The sequence below is a fragment of the Maylandia zebra genome, linkage group LG7, assembly GCF_041146795.1.
Source record: "Maylandia zebra isolate NMK-2024a linkage group LG7, Mzebra_GT3a, whole genome shotgun sequence".
In the NCBI taxonomy this organism is placed as follows: Eukaryota; Metazoa; Chordata; class Actinopteri; order Cichliformes; family Cichlidae; genus Maylandia; species Maylandia zebra.
Window position 1 is genome coordinate 58,783,768 of NC_135173.1, and position 13,983 is coordinate 58,797,750.

At 39.0% G+C, this 13,983-nt stretch overlaps 1 protein-coding gene across 2 annotated transcripts in view; it reads left to right on the forward strand.

The window, feature by feature from the left end:
- Positions 1 to 13,983, forward strand: part of dennd1a (DENN/MADD domain containing 1A) — a 41,336-nt gene that overhangs the window by 21,088 nt on the left and 6,265 nt on the right. Inside the window, exons 12-21 of one of the 2 annotated variants that reach the window (XM_004564646.5) lie at positions 11 to 112; positions 219 to 344; positions 4,192 to 4,293; positions 4,496 to 4,583; positions 4,699 to 4,739; positions 7,327 to 7,398; positions 7,749 to 7,805; positions 8,006 to 8,158; positions 10,978 to 11,042; positions 12,345 to 12,482. In XM_004564646.5, the coding sequence (XP_004564703.2) occupies positions 11 to 112; positions 219 to 344; positions 4,192 to 4,293; positions 4,496 to 4,583; positions 4,699 to 4,739; positions 7,327 to 7,398; positions 7,749 to 7,805; positions 8,006 to 8,158; positions 10,978 to 11,042; positions 12,345 to 12,482 (944 nt within the window). The remainder of the gene's footprint in view (positions 1 to 10; positions 113 to 218; positions 345 to 4,191; positions 4,294 to 4,495; positions 4,584 to 4,698; positions 4,740 to 7,326; positions 7,399 to 7,748; positions 7,806 to 8,005; positions 8,159 to 10,977; positions 11,043 to 12,344; positions 12,483 to 13,983) is intronic. The other variant, XM_004564647.5, reaches the window with a different exon arrangement.

A 13,983-nucleotide genomic window follows, 5' to 3' on the forward strand; every position in this document is an offset into this window, starting at 1 on the left:
CTGCATGTAGAAAGTTCGAGGGATGGCTCTGGATGATGTGGTGGTCCTTAATGTAGATACAAACATGCTTGAAAGCCCCTATGATGACCTCCAAAGCCTTCCCAATGATGTGGTAAGGAACTATAGGACTGCTATCCTGTTGAGAAACAGTTTTATAAAAATTGAGCAACCATTCCAGGTTGAAAGTGTTTTCTAATAACTAAATTTTATACCTTAAGGTTTCTGCTTTGAAAAGTCGACTGAAGAAGGTTTCAGCAACAACAGGAGACTGTGTGGCTCGAGCCTTCCTCAAGAGTCAGGCAGCTCTGTTCAGCAGCTACAGGAGTGCGCTGCAGATTGAGTCGGTCAGTGCACGAACTAGATCACACCCATGAATGGAGCAAAGATATAATATGTGAAGCACTCAAACTGCTGCAATCTAAACTGTTAGTTTAAGTAACAGGACCATTCAAGTAAGGTCAATGTTCAAGGTATTTCTTGCACGTATTAAATCAAATGAAAGCCGTTGCTTACCAAACTGGACGGTGCACTGCAAATTGCAGTCAGCATGTCTGCTTTGGGTGTGAGGCAGGAAGTGCTGATCTGTTGAAGCCATCATCTATTGTGCTCTATTACCACAATTCACTGTGGCTACAAGTAGATAAAGTGCAGTCTCCATTTTAACCCAGTGGACTGAGGAATATGAACATGTGGTACTCATGATAATTATTTAAAAAAAAATGAGGCGGAAGAACGAAAGTCCTCATCATCATAGACAGTATAGAAGTTTGATATAAAATATAATTGTTTTATAGTGTCTATGGTCATCATTTACCTAACTTTAACTTCAGATTTTATTTTTCTTTTATTTTTTGTCAAGATGTTATACAAGCTTGTACACATTATATACATCTTATATGTGATTAGATTTCTCCAAGCATATTAAAATATGCAAAACGTCATACGAACACAAGAACAGAAAGCAAAAAAAAAAAAAAAGGGAGGGGTGCTGTGACTAAATCAAATAATAATAAATATCAAATCTTTTCAACTTAGTCACAGCATCTAGCAAGAAGGGAAAAGAAAACCAAGATCTCAGTTTGCTGGGGGATAGGTTAAGAGTAGGGGTGCAACGATATTCGTATCGATATTGAACCGTTCGATACAGTGCTTTCGGTTCGGTACGCATATGTATCGAACAATACAACATTTGTAATTTCTTTTATCAATTTTCCTTCTGACGATGCTGTCTGTGTTGAGCGCTCAGTGAATCTGTGTTCGACTACTCCGCCTAGGCTGCACTGTCGAGCGCAGATCCACTGAGCGCTCAACACAGACAGCATAGTCAGAAGGAAGAGCACAGGGCAAGCTAGCGAGACAGAAGTTAAGCTCTACTTGCAACAGGCAAATTGAACCTCATTCAGATCTGGCGTTTGGAATTATTTTGGTTTTCATGTGACGTATGACCCTGAAGGTAAGCGAGTCATGGACTAAAGTAAAACAGTATGTTGGATGTGCCATGCAATGCTGAACTAGTGTGTTAGCGCAGTTAGCTCGTTAACGTGTTGGCCGTCTAGCCCCATGCACGGAGTGATCGGCGGTAGCTCGTTAACGGAGATTTGCCGTGTTGTGGCGTTAAGGTCATTTCAACGAGATTAACCTGAAAGCACTAGTGGGAACACAACGAATATGACTGCACATTTACGCCGACATCATCCTAGTGCAAAGACAAGTGGAAGCAGACAAAAAAAAGCAAGCATGCTACTAACTTTAGCCGAGTCATTTAGACAGCTGTTAGCACATGATTCTCCTTATGCTGCTGAGAATATAGCCCAGAAGAAGCGGATAGTATAGCTTTTATTTTGGAAAGAGCCATTTCTCTGTAATAAACTCTCTTTTCCAAAGATGAGTGATTCCTCAATCAGATACAGGGCTTGCAATATCGCTAGCCCGACGTCCTGGAGCTAGCGATTTTTTTCAGTCGGGCTACCAAAATCTTTCTCTTCCCTGCCCGTCGGGCTATTGTAGGAAAAATATATGTCAATGCTTTTGCATTCTTTCAGAAATGTAGCTGGGTAATTATGTCATTGGCATCGGTGAGCCACTGTCAATATGTGACATATTGAAGTCGCGTTTGAATTTGCGCTTGTTTTTTTGCTTTCACTTTGCAATCGTGCGAACTGTGTATAGAGAGCGACAGCACTGATCTGTGAGTGATGATAATTTGTGCACCAATTCCTCTGACATCGTCTTATTAATCGTTAGCTTACTATGCAAACATGACAAGTGAAATCTCCCGCAGCTTAAACATGTGAGAGGTTGATCGCGCAGAGAATCGCTGAGCTTATGTGAGTGAGCGTGTAAAAGCATTTCAGTTCTGCTGAGCCAAATAAGACAGGTCAGGGTGAAGAAGTGACAGTCAAAGAAAAGCTTACCACAAAACGGAGAAGTTATGACAAATCAGACTATAAGGCAAAAAGAAAGTGCAGCTTTATGGTTTCATGGACAAAAGAATTTCTGTGGCTGCGATATGATGAGCTAAATAACCAGGGCTGCACATAAGTGGTCCGCAGGTGCGCATTCGCTGTCAAAATAAAAAACACGCACAAGGGTTAGGGTTAAATTTAAAAACTGTACTTTTGAGTTAAAATATATATTTATAATTTTAATAAATGACAAATTAAAAATGCATGAACATTTTTTTGTATCGAAAAAATATCGAACCGTGACACCAAAGTATCGAACCGAACCGTGAATTTTGTGTATCGTTGCACCCCTAGTTAAGAGGTGTCATTGTAACTCCAAATATGGCAATTAGAGGGTCTTTTCTGATCTGGATTTCAAAAAGTCCTGAAAGTACAGAAAAGAAATCACTCCAGAATCTGTGCAAACTTGGATAGAAGAAAAACATATGACTTAGGTTACAATGTGAGGTTTGACATCTGTCACACTGATCTAGAACTGAAGGAAAGATTTTAGATAAATGGGAATTTGGAAAATTGACTGTTTAAAACTTCAAACTGTACAAGCCATAACATAGCACATGGTGTACTTGAAAGTATGGCGAGAATCATGTTATCCCACCATGATTCAAACACTTCAGCACCTAATTGACGCTCCCATGCAGTTTGGATTTTACTTGATGAGTCAGATTCAGTCGCCATAAGTGTATGATATATATTAGATAGAGTTAATTTCTGATTAGGCCTAAGAACCAGAAGGTCAACACATGGTGGGTCAGCAGGGAGAATTTGGAAAATTTGGAAACAGTGATGAAATACAGTGTCTAATTTAAAAGCAGAGAAACAAGTGAGAAGGAGGCAGGTTAAATTTTGGGGACAACTCTGAAAAGCTAAGAAAGACATTCTCTTTGTGAAGGGCTTGCATGGTTTTTATGCCTCTTTTATGCCAGATCAAGTAAGCGGCATAGGTGGTGGCAGGGGGAAATGACGATTTCTTAACAACAGTATTCTGCTAGAGGAAGATATGAATTTATAATGAGATCTAAACTGAGACCAAATCTTAAGTGTAGAGAGCACTATGGGATTTAAAGTAACAGAAGATTTAGAAGAAGTTTAATAATAGATAAGAGAGGTGGGTGAAAAAGGTGGGAAAATTGAATTTCAAGTTTACACCAAATCAGATCTGGTGAATTTAGGCAGTAAGTGAATTTACGTTTAAGTTTAAGTAAGACCAGTAATACATCAAAAATTTTGGTAGGGAAAGATCCCCATTAGAGGTGAACTTTTGCAATAGAGAGAGCCCTTCCACAGAAAAGAAGAAACCATCTGGTCTGAGGACTTAAAAAACTGTTTGGACAGAAATAGGGGAATACTATTTCCCCTGACATAAAAAGAGAAACCTGGGTAGCACATTCATTTTGATAACATTAGTCCTGCCTATTGGTGACAAAGGGATAGCAGGGGGCTCTAATTTTCAGAAAACTGTGAAGGCAAAGTACGTGTAGTATTAATTCCAAGCATTTAAACCCTGAGGGGCTGAGCTCGAAAGGAATGTCAGATGTCAGTCACCATAGGATGGACTAAATTTGGTTTCTTTGCTCCTTTATGTAAGACACTACTTTATAACTGCAGTGATGTGAAAAAGAAAACAATGTGATTATGGCATCATGTGAAACTTTTTTTTTCACATCCCTGAGTTATACACTATTATAAAGTACTGTGACAGTTGGTATTTTTTTCTGCATTTTAGGAAGAACGTATAACATTTAATGAAGAAACCTTTCTAAACCATCGGTCGAGTGCCATGAGACAGTTCCTTCAGAATGCCATTCAGCTGCAGTTATTCAAACAGGTATTTATATGCTTACACCCCTCACTGTGTCTCTGTGCCTAACACTAAACATTAGCCTACTAACCTTTACCTGTACTGGCACAATGTCTTCACTGTGAAAGTGTAAAGATAAAATAAAAATAAATACATTTTACTATAAAAGGCCACACGCACACACACAAGCTTCCTTTTGCTGGCTCATGTGTTTTGGTTTGACCTGCAGTTCATTGACGGCCGCTTAGACCTGCTGAACTCAGGCGAAGGTTTTAGTGACATCTTTGAGGAGGAGATCAACATGAGTGAATATGCAGGTCAGTATTCACACTGGAATACTATTTATGCTCTGTAATAGGATATGAAATTTCCTCATCTAGTATCCAGTATTCCACCTGCTTGATGCTGTGTATTTTTGTTTCTCCCCCACAGGCAGTGACAAAACCTACCACCAGTGGTTGTTCACTGTAAAGGTAAGCACATCTGAATACTAAGATTAGTTTCTTAACCAAGTTGTATCCATAAAATCAAAGGGGTTAAGAGGGTAATCCCTCAACCTGCACTGCACTCTGCAGCTGTAGATATTATTGAAACATGTAAACATATGTCATCTCAATTATCTTGTTTTGTTAGAAGGAAAAAGAAGCATTCAGGAAGTTTTTAAATTATATATTTTACTTATAGTCAAAAGCATATAAATCAAGAGTAAAATTTTACCCATCTGTTGACAACAGCTGTTTGCTAAGATAGAAATCATGGAAATTTTGAAAATTCAGCATCTAATGGAATTAATTTTAAAAATAAATGGCTCCAGAGGGTTGAACATGTAGGTTTTTTTGGCAATTGTATCAATTTTTGAAATATTGTTTCAGTTATCTGCTATGCTGTTAGGTCATGGTCTCACACACCAGCACAAATCTCTGTCGAAACGTGTGAAAAACACTATATATATCCCATGATTCAATAACTTGCATAGCCACTTTTAGCAGTAACTTGAAATAATTGTTTTCTGTATAAATTTTTCAGCCTCTCTCTTTTGGAATTTGTGCCCATTTCTTTGTGCAACATTCCAGGTTTTATTTACACAGAGTGCTTTAGTCAGGTTGAGGCCTGGACTTTGACTAGTGCAGCAACTTCATTCTTTCCTTTTACAGTCATGCCGTTGTAGATTTGGTGGTGTACTTGGGATCATTGTCATATTGGATAACCAAGTTTTCAAGTCAGTTCACTTTTATTTATATAGCATCAATTCACGACACCAGTGGCCTCAAGGTGTTTTATATTATAAGGCAAAGACCCTACAATAATACAGAGAAAACTGAGAGAAACTCAACAATTAGAACCCTCCCCCTCGAGCAAGCACTTTGGTGACAGTGGGAAAGAAAAACTCCCCTTTAACAGGAAGAGATCTTCAGCAGAACCAGGCTCAGGGAGGGGTGGCCATCTGCCAAGACCACTTGGGGGTGAGATGATGAAGACAGGACAGAGACATGCTGTGGAAGAGAGCCGGAGATTAATAATACTTAATGATTAAATGCGGATGTGTATAAACACATCGTGTTGTCTGATTCTGCAAATAGACAATGTTATGTTGCATTCACTCCTTTATTCGACTCACTTTGTTCTATGTGTTTCAGTGCTTTATATAATTGTAGGTGCTAATATATAAAAATAAAAATACAACAGGTATAATAAGTATTGAACACATCACCAATTTTCTAAATAAATATATTTCTAAAGATGCTGTTGGCATAAAATTCTCACCAGATGTTGGTAGCTATCCATTCAATCCACACATGCAAAGAAATCAAATCATAGATTATTACACAATGTCCATAAATTGTGTAATAATACGAAATAACGCAGGGAAAAAGAACCAAGCAGGTGACGAAAGGGAGGTGAAAACAAAATCATGACACCAGCTGAAATTCATCAGTAGTTAAAAACCTGCCACTTAGTGCAAAATAATATCAGCTGTTTTTGTCCTAACTGATGGGTTATAAAAAAAGATGTCTCATTACCAAGGTGTCACACAAGAAACATCTCATATGAGAACAAAATTGAATGTTTTTGCCATAATACACACCATATTTTGAAGTCAAAAGGTTGATGATGGATGTGGGAACATCATGGCATGGGACTGTTTTTCATTATGGCACACTTCATATAATTTAAGGAAGGATAAATGAAACAAATGACTGGTTCATTCTTGATTAAAAATCAGCTGCATATACCAAGATAACGAAATACCAATATACCAATACCATATACCAAGATGAAATTAAGGTGGACGTTTCAGCAAGACAATGGTCCCAAACACAGCCAAGGAAATTCTCAGTTGGTTTCAGAGAAAGAAAACAAGGCTGCTAGAATGGCCCAACCAATTACCTGACCAATTGAAAATCTATGGAAAGAAAGAAAGAAAATTGGTGACGTTTCAATAGTTATTTCATATCACCAGTTATTTCCATGAGTAACATTTTTAAGAGGCTTTAACAGGTTTCTTGTATGTGGGGTATCACATAATGCAGAATGACACTGATAACACTCTGAATAAAAGATTAAAAATTGTTGCAAACTGGGAAAGACACCATTTCCCTTGTTTTTTCCATGTTGGTTAAATCACTGCTAACAAAATGGTAAATGGATTAGTACCTATATAGCACTTTTCTACTCTATTTGAGGAGTCAAAGTGCTTTCTTACCATAAGACTCATTCACCCGTACTTTCATATAAGCAAATTATTTTCTGTTCCTAAGTACTTTTAACCTAACATTCATACACTCAAGTGTGCATCAGGGGAATCTGATTTTTTGATATCTTGCCCAAGGATACTTCAACATGCAGACCACAGGTGCCTGGGATTGAACCATTGACCTTCAGATTAGTAGACACCCGCCTCTCCTTTTTGAGACAGAAACTTTGATGGGCTAATGTTAATTTAATGTTTCAACTGGTTTTAAGGATTTTGATTGGAGTTTGAGAACTTTGATGATACTGGTTCAACTAAAAATTAATCGTAATATATATAAATATATAACAATTTTGTTTGTTTTGCAGAAAGGTGGTGGAGCCATCTTCAACACAGTGAAGACCAAAGCAAACCCAGCTATGAAGACAGTTTATAAATTTGTGAGCACTTTAGTGACTTTTGAAATTTCTTCCATGTATCAGCTGTTAATATTAATCCCCTGTGTTACAATATGAGCTAACATGGTGATCAACCATATCAGCAACAAACCTTGTGTGTTACAAAGCTATATTGTTTCAAGGTTTAATTAACAGAGCTCCTCTGAAAAGTATAAAGGATCTGTGAGCATGAGGTGTCGACGTGGGTGATACTCTGCACCTTTATTCTTATTTACGTAGTTTCACTGTGTAGATGAGACTTGCCTCAACTTTCCTTTGAAATGTAAGAATCATAAGAAGATGTAAATACATTCACAATGGCAATGACCTATGTGTGCTTATGTGCTCAACAGGCCAAGGACCATGCAAAAATGAGGATCAGAGAAGTCAAGAGTCGGTTGAAGCAAAAGGTATTGATTTGTTTTCCTGCTCTGAATCATTTGGGAGTTTTAATCATGAATTATAATGATGGCTTCCCTAATCTGTCATTTTTGACCCTATGGCCTTCCAGCCACAGCATGCAGCCTCTGTCCTTCTTTTCCTTCTCTGCCATCACTACTTTCACCTTTGTTAACTTTTCTTTTTCCTGTGTCCCCCCCCACCACTGCAGGAGCAAGCAGAGAATGGACTCTCCACTGAGGGGTCAGCAGTGACTGATGATGACAGCACAGCAGGATTTTCCACCTCCACTGGTGCAGCTAGAAGCAACAGGTCACTGCAAAACTGGGAAGACAGTCGGCCAGTCACTATGCACTTGGGACAGGTGGGCAAAAAGGATGTGACAATGTAAAAACGCTAAAAACGTTTCATATGAAACACTTATGTCATAGCACACCTGAAATGCTATGTCAAAGGGGGATTTAAATGTGGTGTGTTAAAATAGCATTATTCTGTTTGTAGCATTATGTTTGATTGCATCTCCCAGTACAAAAATATGAGACTGATATTGTATATTGTAATTATTTAAATTTGGAAAAAAAAGATTAAAATGTGCTCGCAAAGCACTATCTATATATTTACGTTCCAGAGTAGATAAGCTGACGTGTGTAATTATTTTTTTAAACTATATACAATCATGGGCTGTATTATTAGGTACACCTGTACAGCTATTCATTGCAAATATCTAAGAAACAGCTTATGGGTGTTTGAATGATGGAATCAGGGATCTACTAAGGATTGCCTCTGATGGATCCATTAGTCTGAGTCTGTATGTGAATGTTTGAAAGCACTTGGGCACAGGAAAAAAAAGTCCTGTGAAGTATGGAGTTGTATAGAAGAGAGGGCAATGGACTAACCAGATTGATTAACTCAAAGTGAAAGGAAGTCTGAAGAGCAGAGAAGAAGTGTACTGGTCCCAGTTTTCAAGAATTCAGTTCAGTTTCAGTTTTATTTATATAGGGCAAAATCACAACAGCAGTTGCCTTAAGGTGCTTTACATTGTACGTTAAAGACCCTACAATAATACAGAGAAAAAACAGAAAATCCCAATAATCAGATGACCCCCCTGTGAGCAAGAACTTTGGTCAGTGAGGAAAAAATGTAAAGGGAGAAAGGTAGGACAAGGACACATTGTGGAAGATAGCCAGAGATTAATAGTAACTAATATTAAATACAGAGTGGTATATAAATACACAGTGACTGGAAAACATGACATAAAACAGAACAAAGGTAATGGGCGGAGCTGTAGTAACTATAGAGTGGAAAAGATAATGAGCTATGAGCTAAAGCTATTGGAAAGAGTTGTTCCGCGAAACAGCGAGGCCGCGAAAGGTGAACCGCGTTATAGCGAGGGACCACTGTATATATGCACACACATACATACATATATATATATATATACACACATACACAGTGGCTTGCAAAAGTATTCGGCCCCCTTGAACTTTTCCACATTTTGTCACATTACAGCCACAAACATGAATCAATTTTAATTGGAATTCCACGTGAAAGACAAATACAAAGTGGTGTACACGTGAGAAGTGTAACGAAAATCATACATAATTCCAAACATTTTTTACAAATAAATAACTGAAAAGTGGGGTGTGCGTATTTACTCAGCCCCCTGAGTCAATACTTTGTAGAACCACCTTTTGCTGCAATTACAGCTGCCAGTCTTTTAGGGTCTGTCTCTACCAGCTTTGCACATCTAGCGACTGAAATTCTTGCCCATTCTTCTTTGCAAATCAGCTCCAGCTCAGTCAGATTAGATGGACAGCGTTTGTGAACAGCAGTTTTCAGATCTTGCCACAGATTCTCGATTGGATTTAGACACCAGACAGGTCAGGGATAAAGGTATTGAGAAATTTAAAGCAGGCTTAGGCTACAAAAAGATTTCCCAAGCCTTGAACATCCCACGGAGCACTGTTCAAGCGATCATTCAGAAATGGAAGGAGTATGGCACAACTGTAAACCTACCAAGACAAGGCCGTCCACCTAAACTCACAGGCCGAACAAGGAGAGCGCTGATCAGAAATGCAGCCAAGAGGCCCATGGTGACTCTGGACGAGCTGCAGAGATCTACAGCTCAGGTGGGGGAATCTGTCCATAGGACAACTATTAGTCGTGCACTGCACAAAGTTGGCCTTTATGGAAGAGTGGCAAGAAGAAAGCCATTGTTAACAGAAAACCATAAGAAGTCCCGTTTGCAGTTTGCCACAAGCCATGTGGGGGACACAGCAAACATGTGGATGAAGGTGCTCTGGTCAGATGAGACCAAAATGCAAAACGCTATGTGTGGCGGAAAACTAACACTGCACATCACTCTGAACACACCACTGTCAAATATGGTGTGGCAGCATCATGCTCTGGGGGTGCTTCTCTTCAGCAGGGACAGGGAAGCTGGTCAGAGTTGATGGGGAAAATAGATGGAGCCAAATACAGGGCAATCTTGGAAGAAAACCTCTTGGAGTCTGCAAAAGACTTGAGACTGGGGCGTAGGTTCACCTTCCAGCAGGACAACGACCCTAAACATAAAGCCAGGGCAACAATGGAATGGTTTAAAACAAAACATATCCATGTGTTAGAACGGCCCAGTCAAAGTCCAGATCTAAATCCAATCGAGAATCTGTGGCAAGATCTGAAAACTGCTGTTCACAAACGCTGTCCATCTAATCTGACTGAGCTGGAGCTGTTTTGCAAAGAAGAATGGGCAAAGATTTCAGTCTCTAGATGTGCAAAGCTGGTAGAGACAGACCCTAAAAGACTGGCAGCTGTAATTGCAGCAAAAGGTGGTTCTACAAAGTATTGACTCAGAGGGCTGAGTAGTTACGCACACTCCACTTTTCAGTTATTTATTTGTAAAAAATGTTTGGAATCATGTAGGATTTTCGTTACACTTCTCATGTACACTACTTTGTATTGGTCTTTCACGTGGAATTCCAATAAAATTGATTCATGTTTGTGGCTGTAATGTGACAAAATGTGGAAAAGTTCAAGGGGGCCAAATACTTTTGCAAGCCACTGTATTGTTATACACAATATATGTATAACAATCTATATCTATCTTTCTTTAGATAGTGGTACATTATTTGTATTTCTGACATTAAAATTTCTCCTTTCTCTCCTATTTCGTCATGTCCACAGGCTCGGCCACCAGTGCTGTTGAAAAGACCAAGCAGCAATCTGAGTCTGGAAAGCAGCATTGACCAGTAAGCATACTTTATTTATAAACAGCAAATTCCACTGTTTTTGAGTTTGTTCAGTCAAGAGATAAGGTTAATGTTCCCTTGTTGGAAAAGGCAGTGGATAAATTGTGGGCCTAAAGGATTCAAAAAACATGGGGGTTTCTTTAACCTTGTTAATATCTACAATCAACATACCTGGACACTTCTAAGTTCATCATATTAAAATGGGTCTCCATATATAATCCACATATAAACTGATAATATAATCTCAGCATCCACCTGCCACGACCGGTGGGGGTAAATGGAGATAGACGAGACAAAAGACATGCTGTGAAAGAGAGCCAGACATTAATAATAACTCATAACTAAGGGTGGGTTCAAGGCCTCCTGATCCAACCCTAACTATAAGCTTTGTCAAAACAGAAAAGTCTTAAATCTAATGTTAAAAGTAGAGAGTGTCTGTGTCCCTAATCCAAGCTGGGAGCTGGTTCCACAGAAGAAGGACCTGCAACCGGAAGGCTCTCCCTCCCATTCTACTTTTAAATATCCTAAGAGCCACAGGTAAACCTTCAGCCTGACAACCAAGTGCTCTATTGGGATAATAGGGTACCATGAGGACTTTAAGTTAACAGGATATTTCTAATTTTAGAGAGATTACACAAATTGAAGAAAGCAGTCCTACATATTTGTCTAACATGGCGCATTGAACAACATATCCTGGTCAAAAGCGACTCGACTAAGAGTATAATTGGAATGTTTGTTTGGTACCACTGAAAGATATTGATGATGGTGAAACAGTTGTTCTGTACTGCTGTACTGAGTTAGACACAAATCAGACTCCCTTCAATTGCCTCTTGGTGCATCACTCACAATTCAGACAAATCAATACATTTTGTGATGGGCGTTGGTGCAGCCCTTTAGCCCCTATGTCTGAAATAAACTGTTTTAAACCACCTTTCTTCTGATTGGCTACACTGTGTAAACAGATATTTTGAACATTAGGTGGAAGGGACTTCTGTGATGCCTATATAAGTACATCCCCCCTTTTTGACATCATAAAGATGGAGCAATAGGACAGAAGCTGTGTGCACCATTACAGGAACAAGATTTGCATCATTGGAAATGAGAAAAAATTAAGGATTTACTTGAAGGAGTGCCAAAAATTTGGATTATTTTCTTTTTCAACAAACTCTTTGCCCATTCAAATCAATAATCAACTAGAAAACTTCTAATTCTTCTAATTTCTCTTCTTAATGTGCCTCTTGCTTTCTGCCCCCTGTGTAATGAACTGTGTATTTTCTGTTGTCTTTCCTCTTGTCACTGTAGCCCTGTCCGTCCTACTCGTCACTACACAGTCTTTCTGTCTGAGGATTCGTCTGGAGATGAGCTCCAATACGACAATGAGTCCATCTCTGGGTTTCCTGACAGCTTTTTCTTCTCGGTCCCTTTTGAGTGGTCGCCTCTGTATGCATTTCCCTGATTGACTTTGCACTGTTTGGTTCATCAACAAGCCTTTCTTATTCCTTTTCTCTTTCAGTAATTGTGGGCATGTCTGTGCATAGCTACTTTTAAAGCTGTACATTTGGATAGGTTCTTGGATAGGGACATTTGTACAATTAGTACGATTAGGGAAACAAAACGATGTTATGTTGTTGGTACGGGCTTATGAAACCTGGGATCTAAAGTAAGTTCAACATACCCAGGATATCTTTCAATTATTGGGGTGGAAAATTGGTGACAAGGATAAGTGGTCATATGTTGTTGAGGGTTGTTATCAACTCAAGGGTGAAAGGGGTGGTGTGGGAAGCATCTGACCAATCACAAATGGGTGTTCCACAGATCATATGACTTCTCTTCCATAGAAAATTATCCCTGTGAGTGCAACCTACTCCAGAGATGTTATCTAATGGTGGTTAAATATCTCTAAAGAAATGAAATGTATACCAGTAAAATGCATTACGGTTGTAAAAAACAAACAAACAAAAAAACCTGTAAGTATACAGATCTTCAGACTTGGGAGAAAGTCAGGGTAACAATATGGAAACTTCACAAACAAATTTCCCAACCAACTAGGAAAATAAATCCAAGAGCCTTCTTAATCTAAGGTGACGATGCTGTGCTTATCACTGTACAGTGATAAGCACAGCTCTTCTTTTACTTCTATGTTAACATGTCTTTTTAGTACTGTAGATGCTTTTTTTAGTACCATTATACTCCGTTGATCCATCTATCCATCCATCCAATTTGTAATGATTACCTGGATCAGCTGTTTAACCAGAGATGGCCTGACCTTCCTCTCCCCAATCCTCTACTCCAGGCTTTTTAGAGACAGTGAAGTGTTCAAAGCCATGCAAGTTTAAGCATCCAGGGACCAAAACAGGTTAAAATGAAAAAGCAGAAACGAAAAAAACAGCAGACCCCTATTGTTCCAGCCACAGATCAGTTGGTGGGCCTATGGTAGGACTGGCCTATGTGACTCATTCAGGCTGAGCCTGGGCAGGCTCCATAGGTTAAGGCACCAGGTGCTCTCAAGTGAGCCCCTCCCCTATGCCTGACTCTAGGGTGGGGTCCCCATAATTATGGTCTGGGTCAGGGGTCTGCAACCTTTAACACCCAAAGAGCCATTTGGACCGGGTTTCCACGCAAAAGAAAACACTGGGAGCCGCAAATACTTTTTGACATCTAAAATGAAGATAACACTGTATATATTGTTTTTTACCTTTATGCTTTGTGTGAACAACTAAGGTGTGTTGCTTATGAAATCCATGAAGTGCTACAGAGAAAATTACATTTTATTAATGTAATTAACACATTTTGAACTCTTAAAGCAATATAACAAAAGGAAAGACACCCAGCTGAACTAAAAGAATCCAGCAAACAAAAACTGTGAGCCGCCACCCTTATATCGCCTTTGGGATTTTGGAGCCTTGACCTGACTTTTAAAAAATAATTGGAAAAAAAAGCA